Here is a 21,403-nt window from a genome sequence, read left to right on the forward strand (position 1 = left end):
TCTGTTGTTCTGGTCCTTAGTGCCTTTTGGGTAGAATTATTGTCCGGCTCTAGGCTCTCTGTTTTCCGCGTTTCTACAGGGCTCAGCTGACCCCAGTGGATTGTAATTTTGTAACATGGCTTTAGCAGTGATACAGCATCTTTCTTTGCTCTTGTATCTCTGTAGGTGGGATGGTGGAAGGACAAGCGCCTCAAGATGAAGTATTACGTGTGGCCCCGTTCTGAGCTGTACCCTGACTGTGAGGAACGTGAAGACGACCATCTGAGCATAGTGACTCTAGAGGAAGCGCCATTTGTGATTGTGGAAAATGTGGACCCATTGAGTGGTACCTGCATGAGGAACACTGTTCCGTGCCAAAAACGAATAGTTACAGAGTAGGTGCCAACAAGATTTTTCTCCAGCCGGCTCCCCTTAGCATATTTCTCCCTGATGCTCCACACCAGCAAAGTCAATTGGACTGTCTCAGACCAGCCATGTTGCCATTTCTCACTAGTGCTTTCCAGGTCGACTTGGCTCACGTGGATGCTCAGCATCAAGTGGGTTTTTCAGTGAGGGATATAGCAGGGAAGGATAGAAAGAAGTAGTTATGGAAGGAAGCTGGGATTAGTCGGGGGAATTTTTCCACAATCTAAATTTTATCATGGCTGAAATATTTCGCAAGGCAGATTTTTTGTTGAAAATTAGCATTTTTGTCTAAAAAATCAAAGAAATCACAAGATGCCTTTTCTACTTTTCTGCTTACAGTGTTCTTCTTCTGCTAGTTGGGAATGTTAGAGAAACTTCATAAAATCCAAAAATGGGGAGTCTGAATTTCTCAGCATAAGAAACTTCAAGTTAGGATAAAGCAAAATGGAAAACATGAACTCCTATGTGCTTTAGTTTTAATTTTAAAGTATTTTATCAGTTCTATTTAATCCCTTTTTCTTGTGCTTATTTAGGAACAAGACAGATGAGGAGACTGCCTATATCAAGAAATGCTGCAAAGGGTTTTGCATTGATATTCTCAAAAAAATCTCCAAGTTTGTCAAGTTCACCTATGACCTTTACTTGGTAACCAATGGCAAACATGGGAAGAAAGTCAATGGAACATGGAATGGGATGATAGGCGAGGTAACCTATGGAAGTGACTGCTTTTACCTATTGTTCTGCCATCAAATTGAATCTGATTTTTGCTTTCAGATCTCACTTCTTGTCCTTGAGACTTAACTGAACGGAACGGCACGTTCCAAGTTTGTATATCAAATCTGAGTATTTTCTGCTTGGAATAATTCTTTGGCTTTTCCCGTACATATTTCTGTTTTCATCTGTGCAGTTGTATGACAGGTTATAGGAAAGCCCAATGTGAAAAGAGCAAAGATTAAAAGAGACATTGTGCTGAAAGATGTGGGGGGGGGGAGAGAGAGAGAGAAGGGCACAAATAAGACTATCTTTTGTTTCTTGCAATTCATTTATTTCCATAGGGTTCCCACACATGCAAGGAAGAAATTAAAGCCGCACTTATCTATTGAAGTGGGCATGTATTAGATGTCTATGTACAGAAGATGGGGGGGGGGGTGCAAGACAAGATTATTGGATGGATCAGTAAACATCTGTAAGGTCCCCCACCTTACCACAAATATGTGTCTTCTATGAGCTTCACCTCCTATAGAGGGAGGAGTATTTTGTATGTATTTTGTATGTGTGTGCATTTGTACACACACTGGTTTAAAAGGCCAGACACAGAGACTATGTCAGCTTATTCAAAGAAGACTTTTTTTTTCTCCTGTAGACAAACATTGTTCTTTCACCCCCACATGCCCTAAGTAATTTTTGGTTTTTTTCTTTCTGATCTGACTTTCTGATCAGTCACTGATCTGACTTTCCTTGGGTAATATACAGGTGTGCCCCCATATTCGCGGGGGTGGTGGTTCCATTCTGGAACCCCTTGTGAATACCTGAATCCTATACCCACCCTCCGGAGATGAGGGGACCTCTGTTCCCATTGCCTCCAGAAGGTCCTCTGGGCCCACACACATCTGTCCATGGTCTCTGCTGGGCCCCAACTGAGCCCTAGTGGTGAAAAACATCACTTTCATTGTGTGTGTGTGTGTGTGTAAAACTGGAAGTGGCATTTTTAGTGCCTTATAAGGTTTTGGGAGGCCTGGGGGAATAACCGGAGGGGGGCTCCAGAGGGGGCATGCGCCGGGGCGCACATGCGGGAGGATCCCATGGACCCAATCCATGGGTAAGTGTATCCACTAATACAGGGGCCTCTCTGTATATAAATACATATATATACGTAGAACAGCATTGTGGCTATTCAGATATGCAGTGGAGTGGTTCTTGAATATTGTAAAGACAACACACTGTGACTGAGCGGAGCTTGCATTTTAGTTGACTGTAACCATTTTTATTTCTCCTTGTCATAGGTGGTTGCCAAACGTGCCTACATGGCGGTGGGATCCCTCACCATAAATGCAGAGCGTTCAGAAGTGGTGGATTTTTCTGTGCCCTTCATTGAGACAGGAATCAGTGTCATGGTGTCACGGAGCAATGGGACTGTCTCACCTTCTGCCTTCTTAGGTAAAGGCTTCTTTTCAGGCTCAGAGGAAGAGGAGGGTTTATTTTTATGAGAAGTAGCCTCCCGTTAAGGCCTAAAATACAGTTTATCAAATTACAAGAATTACCACTGCATCACACGTAGCTTGCTTTAGAAAACGTATACAGAAGTTCTAGCCTGTAGCAGAATTTAGAATCAGAATCCAGATGGGAGAATGACAATATTAAGGCTGAAATCTTATGCACACTTTCATAGGAGTAAGCCCTAGGAAAGTGGGGCAATGGGACTTACTTCTGTGTTGAAATGTGTACAGTTGCTATTACAGTTAACCTCAGAAATATGGATCTCAGGTTCCAGAACCAAAAGTCTCTGGTAGTTCATTATGTCCAAACAAGTTTTTTCAGCTTTTCCCCACCTTTGCTTTTCTAGTCTTAGAGGTGACCCCTTTGATGATTTGGCAGGGTTGCCAGTCCCTTTACTGGCCCTGCTCCTGTGCCTTTAAGAGTAGTATGATATACAGAAATGTAGTAGGCAATACTTTCCCTCTGACTTGCATCCAAAAAACCACAAGTGGAGTTTTGCTGGCAGAGTAGGGCTTTTGTGCCCCTCCTTCCTGCTGCAGCCTCTTGCTCCTCTTGCCAAAAAGTGACCCTTATAAGAGAACAGCATGAGATTGGGGGGGGGGGGGGCGGCGGCGCGCGGAGCAGCAACTGGATGGAGAGAAGCAATGAGCAGAAATGAGTAAGCTCCCAATGTGCAGGCAGAAGTGCCTTCCACTAATATAAGGGGTTCTTTGCAACCCCCTTATTTTGTAACCCGCTATAACAAGTCTAAGCTTTTTCCCATGCTATAAAAAAAGTTTCCTCTCTTTAATTTCTAAATATTATTCTGTTGTAAAAGGCATAGAAAGAGCTAGTAGAAAAAAACCAAAAACAATCTGGTCATTTTGTCAGCCTTCTTGCCCACTACAGTCTATAGGGGTGCCCTGTTTCTGCTGTAATTCCATGGAAGTGCAGAATGGACATTTTGGGCATTTCAGCTTCCTGTGACTGTAGCTTTAACTTTCATAAAAACCGGTTTTTTAAAGTCTTCTAGCTGTGAAGATATGCATGAAAATGTGTGGGCAGTGGCTGATGAAATCCTCGAAGCAGGAGGAAGGGAAGGGAGGTGGGCTGATGAAGACTTCCAGTCTGCGAGAATGGTTCTTTGCCTCTCCACTTGAATTAGTCACATAAAATAGCAAGTCTATGTAATATATTATGCCAAAAATACAGCTTATTTAATTTGCACAAGCAGCAAATTTATTTATTTCATTTGTATCCTGCTTTTCTTCCTTTGTGGAATTCAAAGTGGCCTACATGAAGTTCCCAGGCAGCTACACATCCAGATGCTGGCCAAATCCAGACCTGCTTAGCTCCATCTTTTTAAGCACATACATTGCCCCATCTATAGGCTTTTGTCCACACTGTTAGGCTCCAGTTTCATTAGGGTAGCTGTATGTCCCCTGTTACAGGTGATTAGGATGTTGGATTAGGATGTTCAGGTGTCTGTGAATGATCTGTTCTTTTTTCTTCTGTTTAGAGCCATTCAGTGCTGATGTGTGGGTGATGATGTTTGTCATGCTGCTTATAATTTCTGCAGTGGCTGTCTTTGTCTTTGAGTACTTCAGCCCTGTGGGATACAACCGGTGTTTGGCTGATGGCAGAGGTAAAGAAATGCATCTTTCACCATGTGGTCAACATAGTTTCTCTTTTTCTTCCTGGTTATTCAGGCAGCAGTTTTTTTCCTCCTTATGCATACATGTGAACTTAGCTTGTTGACAGTCTGGACAGATAACTTTAACCAATGGATCCCTTGTGTAGCTCAAATGTTTTATTTCTGTGTCACTGTCAGCCCAGTCCTAACTAAATCTCCTGCAGTGGTGCTGGTGCAGCTTCTGCTGCATCCTGTGGGGGGTTTTCAGTTACTAGAGGTCTCCTTGGGCTAAGAAGACATTTGTCCCCTTGCCCAGGGGTAAGCCATAGCAACCACTCATTTCTTGGCACAAATCTACATTGCTCCATGCAGCCTGGTCAGGCCTGGAAAGGGATGTGGGATTTGGTGTGCACCACTGTTGCCTGATCTGCCCTCCTCCCCGCCCCGTTCCGCCCTCCACCACCCCTGTTCTGCCCACCCTCCTTTTCATTCAACCCCTTCCTGACTCCCTCCAACACCTTGCAATGGCTTACCTGCTCTGGTGGCTGTCTGTCATCTTCGCTGGTGGTCCTGCTGTGTTCATCGGCAGAGGCAGCTTTATGACAGCTGTAAAGCAGCCTTTGCTGGTGCAACGCTAGTTATGGCAGCAGGAGAGGGGGTTAGGATTGGGATGGCCCCATTTGTATCATGAGAAAGATTTGCTAGCCTGCGGAAGCAGTTTTTGAGGAAAAACCAAAATCAGTGCCTTCTTCCCATCATGCCTTCTCTCCTACTATCCCCATAGATTTAAAATATGTTGTTCATTAATGTAAAACATAACCTACATGCCAGAGAGAGGGAAAATGAAGGAGTAAGTATTGGTTTTCTTAGACTGGAGAGAGAGGCCGGGGGCAAAGCTGATCTATATCTTCTACTGGATGATTGATGAGAGAAGCGCTAAAGGTAGACATAGTATATATATCAATGAACAGAGCTTGGATACCGGTAAGTTACTGGTACTCTCTCTTTAGCTTCATTAAGCTGTGAAATGGCCCCCTACCTGAGGCCTTCTGGTTTGTTCACAGAGCACTGATATGATAATGCTTGAATTAAGATATTTATGTGGAAATCTCTTTCCCCGCTTGCCAGATTTGCCCTGAGCAAATTTATGCCACCAAGTTTCTGAACCCTGAAGAAAAGAGATTTGTAATGGAAATTGAGGCAGAGCCTTGTGCACAACAATGCTGAGGGCAGATGTTGTCCATGAGCTGAGGACAGCCTATATGGGCCAATGCACAGATCTAAGGAGGTCTTTGCAGAGTTGTAAATATTAATGTAACTCTTCATACAGAGATTCTCTGTATACACACAATGGAGCAGATGTTTTTAGTACAGGTAGCAGACCATATGTGAATGGTAAATGGCTTAAATGCATCTCTTGGCAAAACTGGATCCTACATATGAAATGACATTAGGATAAGAAAATAACATAAGAACAGCCCCACTGGATCAGGCCATAGGCCCATCTAGTCCAGCTTCCTGTATCTCACAGCGGCCCACCAAATGCCCCAGGGAGCACACCAGACAACAGACACAACCTTCCTCATGTTGCCCTCCCCTGCATCTGGCATTCTGACAGATAGAATATTTAGATAGATTATTATAATGTAAAATAGATAATAATAATAATAGGATACTAATTATGATTATAATAAGATAGTATAATAACATAATATAACATAGTATAACATAATAAGATAGATTATTATGAAGAACTGACATTATACAGATATGACAGTGGGTTTTTTCTTTGATAGCAAATGCTAAGATCACTTATAAGTTCCCAAAGCAGACTTTTATTTCCATTCACTTTCAACATGGAGTTGGGTGGCTTTGGCTAGTTTCCTCAGCATCACTGCTCCAAGACATTTTGTAGGGTTCTTTCAGGACAAGGTGTTTGGGAATCATAGCAATGTGATATATTATCTAAAGATCTCCACCTACGTCTTTGGGATCTTAAATTGTGGGGAATATCAGTTGACTTGTTGCCTGCTGGTCCTTTTTCAGTGGATCATCAGTTTTTGCTGATTGCTGAGATTCATAAAAAGACTGTTGGACTGGCTGGGTCTTGGCCTGATCCTGCAACACACTATTTACTTTTCTTAAGCAAGAAATGCATATCAAGAGGATCACTTGACACAGATTAGTTTTGTCTTTCCTGTTAAGAGGTCCAAAATTCAGCAATACCTGGCACTTTCATCTGGTTAGGGACCAGAACTATGGACAAAAGTAAAAAATGCATGAGTGTCGAAGCAGAGCTTTATTTAGCTTGCAGATTTATTTTGGCCAGCGAAAAGTGTAAATAACTGTATAACACATGTGAATGCATGTGAAACCTAAATAAACAGAAATAAAAATAAACGTAAGTACTTCAAAAAAAATGTTGTGGAAGGTTGGATGAAATCAGACAGAAAAGGAAAGCTCATGGACAAAATTTGAAATGTGGTTATAATGGAAAATGGCTGAAAGAGCAAAGCAATGATAGTCAAGTGGATGAAAGTCAAGGTATTGCTAGATGCACTCCTGCTTTGTAAATGCAAAACATGTTGGTGGTCCATGGAGATTCCAATTTCAAAATAAATAGATGGTGCAAGACTGAAGCAGAGGGGCCTACATTCAATACTTGGCATCTCCAGATAGGAAGGAGCCCTCCTTGAAACTCAGGAGAGCTACTGCCAGTTGGTACTCTGCTATGTACCATTTTCAACCATCCAGAGAAATATGACTGAAAGCTATAATTTAATTCATTACCCATTTTTGACTTTCTTTCACTTTAAAAGTTCCTGCATCTTCTAATTTTTAAAAATGCAAATTGCAAGCATCAATCCAGAGATAAATTAATTTGCATGCAAAAAATAAATGTTGATGAAATGCTTCACTGTTAAGTATTCAAAAAGCAAAGAAATGCAAAATGGATGTTTCTCATAATAACTTATCTCATCTGCATTGCATATGGAGGAGACAGATTTGCCATCAGATACATTCATTCAGTGCTTATTGAAAGTCAGCTGGAGTTGTGGTGTATAAAGCCGCATTAATAAGCATAACTAATAGCCTCAGTGAACTAGGTTCAAGTTAGCCGCATGCAAGTCTCAAAGGAGAAAGAGAGAGTGAGAGAGAGCATTGCACTTCACTGCAAGAATGATTCTAGTCATTCTGATTCTGGTGCCTTTGTAAGGGACTACACTCTTCCCCCCTTTATTTGTAAGAACTTATTTGATAGAAGTATGGTACCAAGAATGATAATTTGTTATAGAGGTAGAGCCTTGCAAAACCACAGTTCCACTCATGGGCATTTGGGAGAGATCATAGGGCTTTTGCGTGCTAACAATCTCTTCCCAAGTACAGAGTTTTTTCTATTAAAAAAAAAGTTGCACTTTTGTCAGGCAGCGCATGGGTTTTCAGAGTACGTTGGTATACAGGTAGGGCTTGTTGGCACACTCTTGTTGCCTCCCATGTAACAACATTCATGGCCCAATCCTACTAGTGCAGCTGTTCCCAAACTGGAGGGTTGCGACCCACCAGGAGAACTGGAAATGGGCCATTCCCCTTGAAGGGGAGTGGCCCAGGAATGTGTACCCTGATGGTGCCACAGCGATCTTGGCACCATGGGACTCAGGGACATTGTAACATACCTGAGGGACTCCTGAAGCCTCCATGAGGATCCCGGAGGCTCGCAGTCCCCTCAGCCTCCTCTCTTGGAAGAGTTTGGGAACCTCTGTACACAAGTGTGTTGTGCCACTAGAACCAGTGCACTGCAGCACAACATAGTTGCAAATTGTGACTCAACAGAGCAAACAATTTGGACACCTGCTGCAGGTAAGAGTATGTAGGGGGCAGGAAGGAGGAGGCAAGGGGTGGGTGAAATGGGACAGCTGTGGGGGCAGTGGCAGGAGCAGATCATGTTCACAAATGGGGTCATTTCAACAGCAGTGGTGCATGCCAAAACCTAACCCTGTGATCTGCCTTCAAGGATCCACGCAGACTTGCTCTGCTGATATTGCTGGCACAGGCTGATATTTTTAGACCCACTGGGCCGGCAGGGGCCTACACCAGGGGAAGGGAACAAATGTTCCCTTGCCCTGAGGAGGCCTTTAGAGGCTAAAATTACCCCACAAGAGACAGCGGAAGCCCTGTTGGCACCAGTGCGTTACCATGCGGGGAGTTAGATAGGATTGGGCTGTAAGAGTATCTGCATAGGGATTATTGTTATGCTGGTTAAGATATATATAATTGTTAATGCTAATCAGGGAAGGTAGGGCAAAGGCACATATATGCTCAAAGAGCAAGAAAAGAGAGGAGCTCATAAGTTACATGGGCCTCCCAGTCACTAAGCCATGTTTTGGCAATCAGGCAGTATATGTGTTAAATCTGATATAAAAAGAAAGTGCAGGTTTTTCTTTGCTCATCTAGAAAGGACCTTTAAACTGCTGATTGTGCCAGTCTCACTATTTGAGTTGCTTTTTTAATAAAAAAAATACTTTATTCTAAGAATAAAATGCATAATTCAAAATAATGTGCAAACCAAGATCATATAACTCAAACCAAGGAATGGAATTACATTATTAAGCAGAGGACAAAAAGCAAAAACCAGAAAAGCCAAACAGTCCAATGAGTCTAACCAGGAAGTAAGATACAACTTATTGTTATGAACCAAAGAGAAAAGTATAATAGCTTTGACTTTAAAATACCTTAATAATGCCATTGATTAATATATACTTTTTTATTTTCAAAGCTAAAGCCGTGTGTCCCAGACTGGTCACACCAGTTCCATAACTAATCAAACACAAATAAATGCTGAGCATTTTGTAGTTAGACTAATCTCTCCTTATTTGCCAAAAAAATTTCATTTGGCTCTAATTTATATCTTTGTTTCATGAATATTGTGGTGCACATAATACCTTTGAAACATCCTGCTTCATATGCTGATAGGTGAAATTCCAGTATTCCAAAGGCTGTCACTTATTGAAAAAAGGATCTCCTAAATTTATCTGTCAGATCTGTATGTTTGTCTAAGAGGGGACTCCCTCCTAAGCTCTCGATAATTGCTCTTCTTTACAGAAGGGATTCTGGTCTGTTTCCAGTTCTGTGCCAAGATTGCCCCAGCTGCTAGTAAGAAGTTTGCAAGTAGCACTTTTGCTCTGTCTGAGGTTTGTGTTTCTGGTGATTTCAGAGCCTGGTGGTCCTTCCTTTACTATTGGCAAAGCTATCTGGCTGCTCTGGGGCCTGGTGTTCAACAACTCTGTGCCAGTTCAGAACCCGAAGGGGACAACTAGCAAGATCATGGTGTCAGTGTGGGCCTTCTTTGCTGTCATCTTCCTGGCCAGTTACACTGCCAATTTGGCTGCCTTTATGATCCAAGAAGAATATGTGGACCAGGTGTCAGGGTTGAGCGACAAAAAGGTAAATGCATCAACAACTGAAAGCATCCCTTTCTCGTCATTAAAGGTTTTTTTTTCCCCTCTCTCGTTTCATTGCCTCATCGTGTCTAGCAGTAATGTAGTTTTGAATTATGATGATAATTTTAGTAGTAAATAATGTGATGTTTCACTTATTAAGAAAACTGTGCTTTCTGTTGATCATTTTAAATCTATACATTAGTTTCTCTGCTCTTACTTGTGTTAATGTAACCCAGTGGTTCTCAAACTCTCTGGGAGAGCCTGAGAGCCTGTAAGTCTTTGCTTAAGGGATGGGGTGGGGGGGAAGGCAGCAACATGATGCCCAGCGTCGTGCTACTGTGGGGGGGGGCACAGGGGCATGCTTCCACTCATCCCCCCCTGCAGCAGCCTCTTAGGGGTCGGAATTGCTCAATCGCAAAACCAGAAGTGGTCACGATCACATTCTACAGGGGTATGTGCTGTGTGGAGAGTCTTGCCATTTACATAGGTTCCCATGGGAATAGTAGTTAATTTATGTGTTTTTAGTATATACATTTTCAGAAAATGCAACCCCAGTGTCAGATGAGAGCTGCCTGTACAATTTTATACCCTAAAGCAGCCATTTTCAACCACTGTGCCATGGCACACTGGTGTGCCACTGAGGGTCTACAGATGTGCCACGGGAGTTTGGAGGAGGATCATTTGTTAGTAGGGCCACTGGGGGATGTGAGCTCCTGCTATCAGTGTGGCATGCCTTGTCAGTTGTCATAAAACCGATGGTGCGCCTTGACCATTTTAGTGCCTTGTCAGTGTACTGTGAGATGAGAAAGGTTGAAAATCGCTGCCCTAGAGCAGGGGTGGGCAAACTTTCAACTTTAGGGATCATTGACCTTTAACAATTGTATAGAAGCAGGAATTTCAGCAGGTGCAGCTTGTCTATCTCACGAATGAGAAGTGGCACCTGCTGAAATTTTCTCTCACTCACCCCTGTTTGCCCACCCCTGCCCTAGAGGATCCAATACATTGTCCCAAGTTATATATTTCCAGAATGGAGATCCTGCTCCATATCCTTAGTCTGCAAGCCTATACACACTTTCTTGGAAGCAAGTCCTACTGAATCCAATGAGACTTACTTATGAATAGACATGCATAGAATTGGGTGGTTAGTATTTGCTATATACTCTGTATCTTTTTTTTTTGTTATTTTTGTTATTCTGTCTGCAGTATTTTGTTTAGCACGTCATCAACTCTGATGGGGCTTGGTTTAACTGTGGTTGCTGACTGAATATACACAGAAGAGTCGCAGATTCATTCCAGACAAATTCAGAACCTGAGCCCGGTTAAACCTGCCTTCCTGTGTGTGCTTTGCCTTTAGCACGTGGGCTGGGATTCGTATTAAACCTTTTCATGTTAGAGTGGCATATTTCATTGTTTGCGCTGGGGTTTCTATATAAACTGACTTATACAATGTTTGCAATTATTTTGGAGTTAGGAAAGAAGTTTAGATTATGTGTGAATGTATAAAGAGAGAGAAAGAGAATTTGTTTGTTGGAAGCCACCTTGCCTGTTTGTCTGAAATGGAAAGCTGGGGTGTAAATACTTTTAATAACTAAACAGCTGTGATCTTAAACAGCCATTCTCAGCTAGACGGAGGTGCCAGGGACGGCACCTTCCAGTTGCCTGAGCAGAGCAATACAGCTCAGGGAGATTCTTCTTTCCTTACAAAGTGGCCAAGAACAGGCATGTTTCTGTTCTTCATTGACTTCTCATGGAAGTTTCTGGATGTTTCAGCCTGGCACTCTTCAACAGGCTTCATAGGGAGGGGGGTCCTGTTATTGCTGGGAAATTGGGAAATTGGGAAAATGGAACCAAAGTGATTTATCCACTTTCCCACAAAGTCCGTGACGGGACAAGGAGTTGCACCCAAGATTTATGGTAGAGTGTTTGGATTTGGCCCTTTTAAATTTTAATTTTCTTGTGCTCTCCAATAGAAGCTGCTTTGTTGGAAGAAAATAGGCTGATGAGTTCTAAAGCTATGAATGTTTAAAGACATCAATGTGTGATATATTTCTGCCTTTTCTATGTGCCCCCCCCCCCTCAGCTCTTTAAATCTCAACTCAAAGCACAGGCTTAAAAACACTAGCGTGCCTGTGATGTGCATTGACTCATTCCTCATAGGATCCTCTCTCTTCCACAATGCTGCAGGGATTAATGGTGGTAAAAACTTGTAATGGGACTCTTCAGGATTAATGGGAGTATAGTACAAGTGTGTGTGTGTGTGTGTGTGTGTGTGTGTGTGTGTGTGATTTTTTTATCCAGTACCTTAAGCAGATAAGGCCTAAAGGCCAGGAAAGAATAGACATGCTCGCCTTTAGGCTTGATCACTCTTCTAGAATAGGTGTCTGAAAATCTGTGCGGTGCTTGTGGCAAGATGAGAAGAAAAACTCAGCCCAGTGGCCGTGTCGGAGGGCAGGCCTACCTGGGCGCATGCTCCTCAAGGGTCACCCCATGGCTGCCACAGGACTGTCAAAGTCTACTTTGAAAACCGTGAATCCCAGGGCAGACAGTGGGGTTCTTCCAGGAGCTTTTGGATCCCCTGGGAGCAACTGTTATTGTCTGCTGCATAGGGGAGGGCATGATCCAAGCTGATGGGGCAGCCACTTGGGTGCATTTCAGGATGAGAAGGGGAGAACGCTTCCCTCCCACCCACACAAAGATAAGCCCCTGTCGGTCAAGCTGGGATGGGGAAGCAGGGTGAGTCAGGGGGTAAGATTGGGGGTGAGCTGGGGGCAAGCTGGGGTACGGAATGCCTGCATGGTTTACACAGGTACAGAAAGAAGCCCAGAATTGGTCACTTACATTTATTTAGTTAGCTAGAGAGTAGCTTCACATACAGCCATGAGTGACTGGTTATCCCTTTGCACGTGTTTTGTGTAATGTGCAAAGAAGGAACTCGCTCACCTTCTCTTTGAGGAGAAATGTGTGCTTAAGATTGCTAGTTAAGATGCTGTATATTTTGATACTGCATGTTTTATAACTTTGAGACTGCTTGTGAATTCCAGTACAGCATTTTGTATATTAGCATTTTGTGTCCACATCTTGGTTCCCGAAATAATTCTCATGAATGCATACATGTGAAAACCTTTTGCTGGAACTGGTCACCTTCACAGCATTTCTTGAACTGAAACCACCCCAAATCCGGCTTTGGGCACCATAAAAGTTGGAGGGAAAACTCAGCAAATCATGAGAATTCTTCATTCAATATGCAGTCTGTACAACATGTTGCATTTCTGTGGTTTTTGGATCAAACAGAAAATTGTACCATTTTGTCAGATATGGAGCCTTTTAATGGCTTTTAGACCACACAGCCCAAGTGTTCCTCAGTTCTCTTGATTCGACCTAAGTCAGAATGATGGGCTGAATTACATTGTTAACTGTTCTACAGTTTCTTGTATAGTCTTTGCTGAATACCCAGAACTGGTTGCGGTTTGAGACAGAAGTAAAGTCTAGACAAATTGCTGTTCTGGTCTAGTAGGCAACTTTTAAATTTGTATGCAGTACCATTCTGGTGTAGAAGAGATGGTGTAGCCTAGCAACAAGGTCAGTGTAGAGGCTACATAGTAAGTTGGTTGTGAGATTCGGCTCTGATCAGAGATCCAGTATGATCAGAGAAGTGGCTGTGTTACTCCAAATTATTAAGTGGTCTGTTTAGTGCAGAGATTGCATAGTTTTGGTTTTTGTGCATAGAGGCCCTGTCAAATTACTGCATGACAACCCTGCTGTATACATTTTATTGTGAATAATTAGCTCATGTGGTTACCCACCTAGCTCAGTAGCAAAGCTCATACACTGCATGTGAAGATTCCAGGTCCGTCCCTGGCATTTCCAGATAGGGCAGAGAAACATTCTTGTCTGAAAACTCTGAAGAGCTGCTGCCAGTTTTTCACCACTCCTGCCCCTTGAAGCAGTTGGAAACCATGTCATATGGGTGTGCCAGCCCTACTCACAACCCTGTGAGGTAGATTAGGTAAAGACTGGTCCAGAGTGAGCTCTATTGCAGAGTGGGGATTTGAACTTGGATCTCATCACCTCTAGTTGGGACCTCAACCACTGTTCTACACTGGCTCTAGTCGTCTGGGCAAACTCAATTTTAAGCATAGATTTCTGTATTCTGTGGTTGTGGATATTCTTTAAAACCCTCTTCTGTCTAATTTCTGTTGGTTTTCCATCAGGGGAAATATGTTAACATGTGCTTTTGTCAACTCTCTCATAAGCTAGCCAGAAGTTTAAGAATGGAGATGCACTCCAGCTGAAAGGAAATGTGCAACATGGGTGAAAGTGAAGAGCAGCACATGAATTTGTTTGTGCATCTGAATGTGCACCCCATAGAAAGTAATGGACAGCATCTACGTTTGGATGTTCATTCTTGTATGCATTCCATTTATGCCCCCAGTTCTTAAAAACAAGGATCTCTGAGACGCCGGGGCAGAAATCCATGGAAATAACAGGTTAGGTAAGGTTGTGCACATTCCTAGTCTTGAATTTGCATTAGTTCTTTGCCCACATACCTGGCTTATAGCATGGCACTAGGACCAGTGTGGGTTACCCTGTCTAAATTGCCCAGGTGATGTTGCTATTAGATCAGCATACGTCAGCAGCTTCCAAACTGGTGGGTCGCATCAGGGACCAGGGGAACCAGAAGCAGCGTTTTCACAATGAGGGGAGTGGCCCTGTTCCAATGGCAGTGGCAGTGCTGTAGAGCTGCCAAGGGGCTTTTTTATTTACCGGGGGGGGGGCAGTGCTGGCTCCTGGAGGCTTGTGGCCCCCACTGATCTCCCCAGCTGGTTTACAAAGCCCTTATCTCTACTCTAAAGCTACTTCTGGTTTTCAGTGAAAACCGGAAGTAGCTTTAGATTGGAGATAAGAGCTGTTTACAGCAGCCATAGAGGAGATCAGAGGGGGATGCAAGCCTCCAGGACTCTGCAGGAGGCCAGTACTGCCCCCCAGGTAAGTAAAAAAGCCCCTTGGCAGTGGCAGGACTGCAATCTCTGCAGCACTGTCACTGCCCCCCTCTGCACTCTCCTCTTTGCCTGTGCAAACACTTATCTGGTTCCCAACTGCCCGAGGGAACCACTGGCATATGTTGTTTTATGTAGCTGTGTGTAGCTGTGTTGTTTTATGTTCAGTGCTAAAAAAAGGCAGCGATTTTCAACCTTTTTCTTTTCACAGCACACTGATCTGTATGGTTTTTTTTTAATGTCTCCATCTCTTGCAGTGTTGCTTCTGGGAGACTTTTCCAGGTTCTGTGGCTTTTCCAACTGTCTGTAGCAATGGCCTGTCCCTCTTCCTCTCCTGGCTCCTTAAGGAGGGACAGACAATTCATTTTTAAAGACAGTTGTCCTGAAAACAGAGCCATAAAGCCCAGAAGAGTTTTTCAGTGATTTTCAAGTGCTGTGTTCCAAACTCTGACAGCACACCTGCAGACCTTTCATGGCACATCAAAGTGCCATGGCACACTGGTTGAAAACTGCTACCTTAGAGGGTGCAAGTTCTGCACTGGTGCCTTGCATGTCCTTGGCAGTTCATAGAAGAAGAGGATCATCTCAGTTTGCGTGTCTGGTTGCAGCAGAATGAAAACTGAGAAGAGGGTTCCAGCTTCTTCAATTGGTGATGGTTGTGAGTTTCCCAGGCTTCCAGTTAGTACTCTTGCACTACGAATAGAATGTGGAGTTGTATGCTATACAGATGTATACTGAGAGTGCCTTGGGCCCCCTCTACAATGAAGTTAATTGTTTATCCCAACGCATTAAGATTCATTTGGAGACTAAATATAGTAGGACGCAGGAGAGAAAAGTAGGAGAAATGTTAAGAGGGATGAAGTATAAGAACTGGAATAATGAAAACTGGAATGTTTGTGTATGGCTGAATAATGTTCCTGAGCTAGAGATGGATTATTGTTCTTTTTCAGAGTGCAGAAGGAGGTATTAAAATGTCATTGTTCCTTGGGATGTGCATGTCCATCTCACCATTGTCTCTAGCAAATATGTTTTGTACGGTTGCCAAAACATGCAAACCTCTTTGAACCATGGACAACAGTTTTTGGGTTTCTTTAAAATGCTAATATTATTTCATTAAAATTTTCCCCTTTTTCATACCACCCGTCCTCCAAGGAGGTTAGGGTGGTGTACAGAGTTCCTTCCCTCCTTTTGTTGTCACAACAACCCTGTGAGGTAGTTAGGCTAAGAGATAGTGACTGGCCCAAGGTCTGGTGTTAGACCTAGAACAGGCTCCTCCAAACCGCAACCTGGGGGCCAGGGCTGGAGTATGGGGAGAGCCTTCCACTCCTTGAGTGAAGCTTACCATTCCACTTCTACATGCTTCGTCTGTTGAGTAGACTGCTGGACAGTTGTGTCTGCCCAGATGTCCTGTTGCACAGCCTTCTGGGACACCAAGCAACAAACTGCCCGGAGTGTCTGGTATGCAGATCTACTCAACAGAATGAGCTGCACGGAGGCAGAATGGTTAGCTGTGATCTGAACAGAGACTGCATTTTCAGAACACAGCGCTCATGAGTTTGGCGACCGCTGACCTAGAAGATCCAGGTTCAAATCTCTGCTCAGCCATGAAGCTTCCTGGGTGACCTTAAGCCAGTTTTTCTCTCTCAGCCTGACCTACATCACAGGGTTATTATGAGGTTAAAAGGAAGGAAGGAACCAGGTACACCACCCTGAGCTTCTTGGAGAAAAGGCAGTATAAAAATCTGATAGATAAATAAATACAAGGAAGATGAAGGATGAACTTTGAGCAGTTTCCTGACAACGACAGGACTTTTCAGATGTTGGAAGAAGCTTTAAAAAAGGTTTTTAAAACACATCTGAAAAGGGGACATTTTATCAACAACATTATCTGGAGCATTAAAAATGGAGTGAGTTTTTGAAATTGGGCGGTGGGGATAGGAATTGGAAATGGTCCAGATCCGCCTATCATAAGCAAGGCCCTGGGGGAAAAGCCACACAGTCACTTCTGGTTCACTTAGCAATGTGGCTGGATACCTTTGGATGTTCAGTGCATCTTAAAGAATATGAATTATGGATGACAACATGTGGAAGATGAAATCTTTCCCTTTCTCCCTCTTACATTTTTTCCTAGACAGGGCTGGCTCCAGCTTTGTTTGAGCCCAGGGCTGTCACCGCCTGACACACCCTACACCTCGCCCTGTGTGTTTTTGTTTTTGCTTTGAAACTTGGGTGCTATCCCCCCCCCCTTTCCACCTCAGCATCTTGTTCATTCACTTTCATTTCACTTAATTGTACTATATGGGTCTGACCAGGTCAGTTTGGGTGATTGGGTAACAAAGTATCTATGGGCCTAATTTCAAGCCCCATTTAGTGTCAGCAGTGGGGGGGGGGGCCCTCCCATTTTTGCTCACAAAAGAATGCAGAATGAATGAAAACTCAGTAAGAGAAAACAACAGATGCAGTCTGGGTTAAACACTGTTTCCATCTTTTCAGTGTTGCTGGCTCTTGTGCTTTTCTTTGCTGCCTAACAGGAGGAGAAGCAACAGGTGCTTCTTGTCTCTGCTTGGAAATACAGTGAAGTGGGGGAAGTCCTCCATTCGCTAAGACTACAGTCCTATTCACATTACCTGGTAATGTCTCTTTGAACTCAGTGGGGCTTCCTTCTGGGTAAACATGCTTGGGATTGCACTGTAAATTTCAGGTGTCCTGCACTAGTCAAAGACTCAGCAGGTGTTCTAAAATTCAGCCACACCAGTTTGTCAAGGTTCTTCCTTGCTTCTCCTGCTGTCATCACTGCCTGCCCTCTCCATCCAAGAGGCATTGTTTGTACCTGACCATCTCTCTCCCTCTCCCACCACTCAGGGCAAAATCATATGTTTATGCAGGAGATATGCGTACAACATAGGGTGCAATCCTTTCCAGCACTGACATAAGGGCAATGCAGCTCTGAGGTAAGGGAACAAATGTTCCCTTACTTTGAGGAGGTCTCCATGAGTGACAACCAACTGCAGGATGCAGCACACGTCCCATTGGCACCACTATGCCAGTGCTGAAAAGCACTGACATAAGGGGTTAGGATTGCGCCCATAGTGTTCCTTTGTGGGGGGGGGGGGTAAGGAACTTGTGCTTTGCTGTTTGTGGCTAAGTGTGGGGGAAGACAAGGAGTACAATTCACATCATGGTATCAGTATGAGGAGTTAGCCCCCAACCTCCCATGCCATGGTCTCGATCCAGATCATACAGATACACTCTGCTGCTTCTTTTAGGAACAGAAAAATACTATTTTGTGCTTCTTGTTTTCCCAAGCTGTGAAAAGGTCCAGGGCAGTGCTACTCCCATTTTGGCTTCCTTTGGGAGAGAGGTCACTGGAGACTTAGGGTGTCTTTGTAATATTTACAAATGAAGTGGTTACCTGCTTCTTGATGGTAATCTGTTCTGGAGACACCACTATATTGTGAAAATATTGTAATGTGAATCTAATAATGCATAGTTTTTTGGTCTAAGACCTTGGAAGTTGACTTTTCTGCCACAGAACTGAGCTATTTCTCTCTCTGAAAGGTGATTTAGAAGGTGCCTACTGTGCTCTTTATGGCAGTTCACATGATGTTGTAATTGTAAAATGCAAATTAGAAGGCTGCATCCTTCCCTCTCTACACACAGCCACATGTTAAAAATGCTGTTACCGGCTGAGACACAGGCCTGGAAGGCTTGCTTTTGCATAAGTGTTTGCACTGGCTATGGGTGCAATCCTAACCCCTTATATCAGTGCTTTTTGGCACTGGCATAGCGGTGCCAATGGGACATGTGCTGCATCCTGCAGTTGGGTGTCACTCACAGAGGCCTCCTCAAAGTAAGGGAATGTTTGTTCCCTTACCTCAGAGCTGCATTGCCCTTATGTCAGTGCTGGAAAGCACTGACATAAGGGGTTAGGATTGCGCCCTATATCTTTCTCTGCATGCACACAGCCACAATGTTAAAAGCACAGCTGTTGACTGAGATGCTACCATTTGCAGTTAATGTCTAGGCCAGTGTTTCTCAAACTGTGGGTCAGGACCCACTAGAGTCCCAGTTTCAGTTGGGTTCCCATTCATTTCCATATGTACAGGTAGAGCCTGTTTATTTGCAGATTTTACATCCACGGATCTGGCTCAACATGGGTCTCCTAGACCCATGTTGAACCAGCCTTGGCTTCACCTGAACCCTTCAAACCCTCCACAGGCTGCATCTGCCTACGGCCTCTGTGAGCTTCAGAACGACCCCGTAGTGCAAAAAAAAAGAAGAAGCTACTTCTGGTTTTTGGGTGAAAACTGGAAGTGATGTTTTTATGCCTTCAAAAGGCATTAGAAGGGCCAGGGAAGCCCCAGAGACCCAGCTGGCCCAGTGCCAATAACCCCTCCTCTCTGGGTGCCATAGAAATGCCTTAGGGCAGATTTGTGACACCCAGTGCCATGGCTGGAGCTCAGCACCAGCACTAATGGAGTTTAGGATTGGCCCTAAATGGAGTGTGGTCACGTATGGGTATCATGATGAGTTCCTGCCTTTTCAAATGTACACCGCCACTTGCACCAGGAATGCAGGCTTCAACAGTTGCCCACCTGTGCTTGCCACTAGCTGCATGTGTAAAGATTCATGCAAATTAAACACAAATATATGAACATTCAGTTCTATCTGTTTCTCTCTCCCCCTCCCCAACTTACGCACCATTGCACCATCCTTGCAACCTTTTGTGGAAACCATTAGAAAAGTATACAGTCAAGACCTGCTGATAAATGTGCCACAGACATTTTGTATTTCCCCCCTACAATGAGCTTTGATTAAACAGGACTTTATTAGGCTGTTTTCTGGAGCTGTATGAATGATTAATTAATTTTTAATGCCCATCCACGAAACCGTTTTTTTGCACAGACTATGAAAAAAGTGACAAAACCAAATTCCAAACTTGGGTGATTGGTAGAAGAAACACTCACTGTGATCTCCATCATTATGATGGTTACTCAATACCTGTTACAATTTTGGGGTGTAGAAAAGTTATATTTTTCAAATGGACATAACACTAAGTTCTGTCAAATATCTCCAGAATTTAAATCACCTTGCTAGGTTGTCAGGAAGAATTTCACATGGTTCTGTTCTCTGTTTATAACCAGCCAATAATAACTCGCCCTTTATTTAATTCTCCACTTCCTTGTTAAATTCTTTTTTTCCTCTTCTGTATATAAAAAGCTGCTACAGTGGTATAGTGCTACATTTTGTCTCTATCAAGATACTGGTTGCAGATGTTTTGTGTAGCTTGCCCAGCAGCCCGTGTGGGGGAGGGGCAGGGCGACTGGGACTTTAAGTGGGTTGAGAATGCCAGAGGTTTTCTAAGAGTCCACCTCCAGCAAGAGTTCCTAAGATCTTTACTGATCCCTCACATTTTTTTCCTTTTGAGATGGCTCAGAACAAATTACCTTTTACATGAAAGTAACTCAGCACCAAATGGTTGGTTGGCAACCTTCAGTCTCGAAAGACTATGGTATAAGCCTACAGCACCCGGTATTCCCAGGCGGTCTCCCATCCAAGTACTAACCAGGCCTGACCCTGCTTAGCTTCCAAGATCAGACAAGATTGGGCATGTGCAGGGTAACAGTTCTTGCAGCAAGTCCTGGGGATCCTGGGCAGGGATTCAGCCTTTGAGTTAACACCAGTCTCTATCCACAGGAAGGAAACTACAGGTTAGTCAACCAGAATAGACATTGAAGGCCAGTAGCAAGCCACAAAAGATGCGTGACCGGGCCCCACTTAAAAATGTTCAGGTTTGGGGGACTTGTTTTGCAGCTCTTCTCTGCCATGGGCTTACTTCTGGCTCCCCTTACCCCGCCGTGCCTCTAGCAACACACCTCCCTGTGCCTGGCACGAGATGGGTTTGACGGCACTACAACCTAGAACACAAAGGCCCTCTGGGGGGAGGAGGCTGCTTTGTGGGCCTTCTGCTAATTGACCTCATTCAGCAGTCGCCGACTCACAAATGCTTTGCACTCATACAGGCTCGGAACAAATTCTTCAAAATCCCTACTCAGAGAGGCAGAAACGAGGCTGTTCTCCAGAAAAAGAAAAGAAAAATTTTATGATACAGAATATTTTTTTTCTGTAAAAGTAAGGAATGTTCTTCTTCCTTCAGTCTCTTCCTTCACTCCTCAGGCCCCCATGGGCAGTTGAGTGGCAGCTGGGCATCGATTCCCTTCAGTGTTGTGAACACAAAGCCTGAAGACTAGGGATGAATATTTATGTGTGTTCCTGTCAAGCTTATGACCAGAGATCGCTGGGCTTGAGTATCTCATGGATCCTTGCATTTCATTTTCAGACTTTCTCTGCACAGGACTGCAGACTTGGATGTGGGAACAGGGGAGAATTACTACAAGTTGCAAACATTGAATTGCCGTGTGTGTGTGTGTGTGTGTGTGTGTGTGTGTGTGTGTGTGTGTGTGTGTGTGTTTAGCCTTTCACCTGTGTGCTAGCTGTTCCTAATGTAACCACCACACATCTGTTGCCGAGAACCCAGGGATCACACAGTCTGATTCAAGGATCATGTACTTCTTTTGCACCCTTTTATATGGTAATGAAATCTAGTTGGCAACTTTGTAACATGCAGTGGTGATCTGTTTCTTTACAACTCTGTGAAGAGTTAAGCACACTGAAATCCTATTGATTTCCAAGTGTCTCATGGGCACATACCAGACACAGGGTTGGAGACATAA

General features: G+C 43.8%; 1 protein-coding gene and 1 pseudogene across 1 annotated transcript in view; one reads left to right on the forward strand and one right to left on the reverse strand.

The window, feature by feature from the left end:
- The window catches only part of GRIN2B (glutamate ionotropic receptor NMDA type subunit 2B), a 216,260-nt gene that overhangs the window by 175,651 nt on the left and 19,206 nt on the right, over positions 1–21,403 (forward strand). Inside the window, exons 4-8 of the mRNA XM_066633361.1 lie at positions 166–374; positions 939–1,110; positions 2,409–2,562; positions 4,121–4,246; positions 9,447–9,676. Of these exons, the coding sequence (XP_066489458.1) occupies positions 166–374; positions 939–1,110; positions 2,409–2,562; positions 4,121–4,246; positions 9,447–9,676 (891 nt within the window). The remainder of the gene's footprint in view (positions 1–165; positions 375–938; positions 1,111–2,408; positions 2,563–4,120; positions 4,247–9,446; positions 9,677–21,403) is intronic.
- On the reverse strand, positions 20,187–20,309 carry LOC136658203 (5S ribosomal RNA; annotated as a pseudogene).

Source organism: Tiliqua scincoides, chromosome 7, assembly GCF_035046505.1.
Source record: "Tiliqua scincoides isolate rTilSci1 chromosome 7, rTilSci1.hap2, whole genome shotgun sequence".
Lineage (NCBI taxonomy): Eukaryota > Metazoa > Chordata > Lepidosauria > Squamata > Scincidae > Tiliqua > Tiliqua scincoides.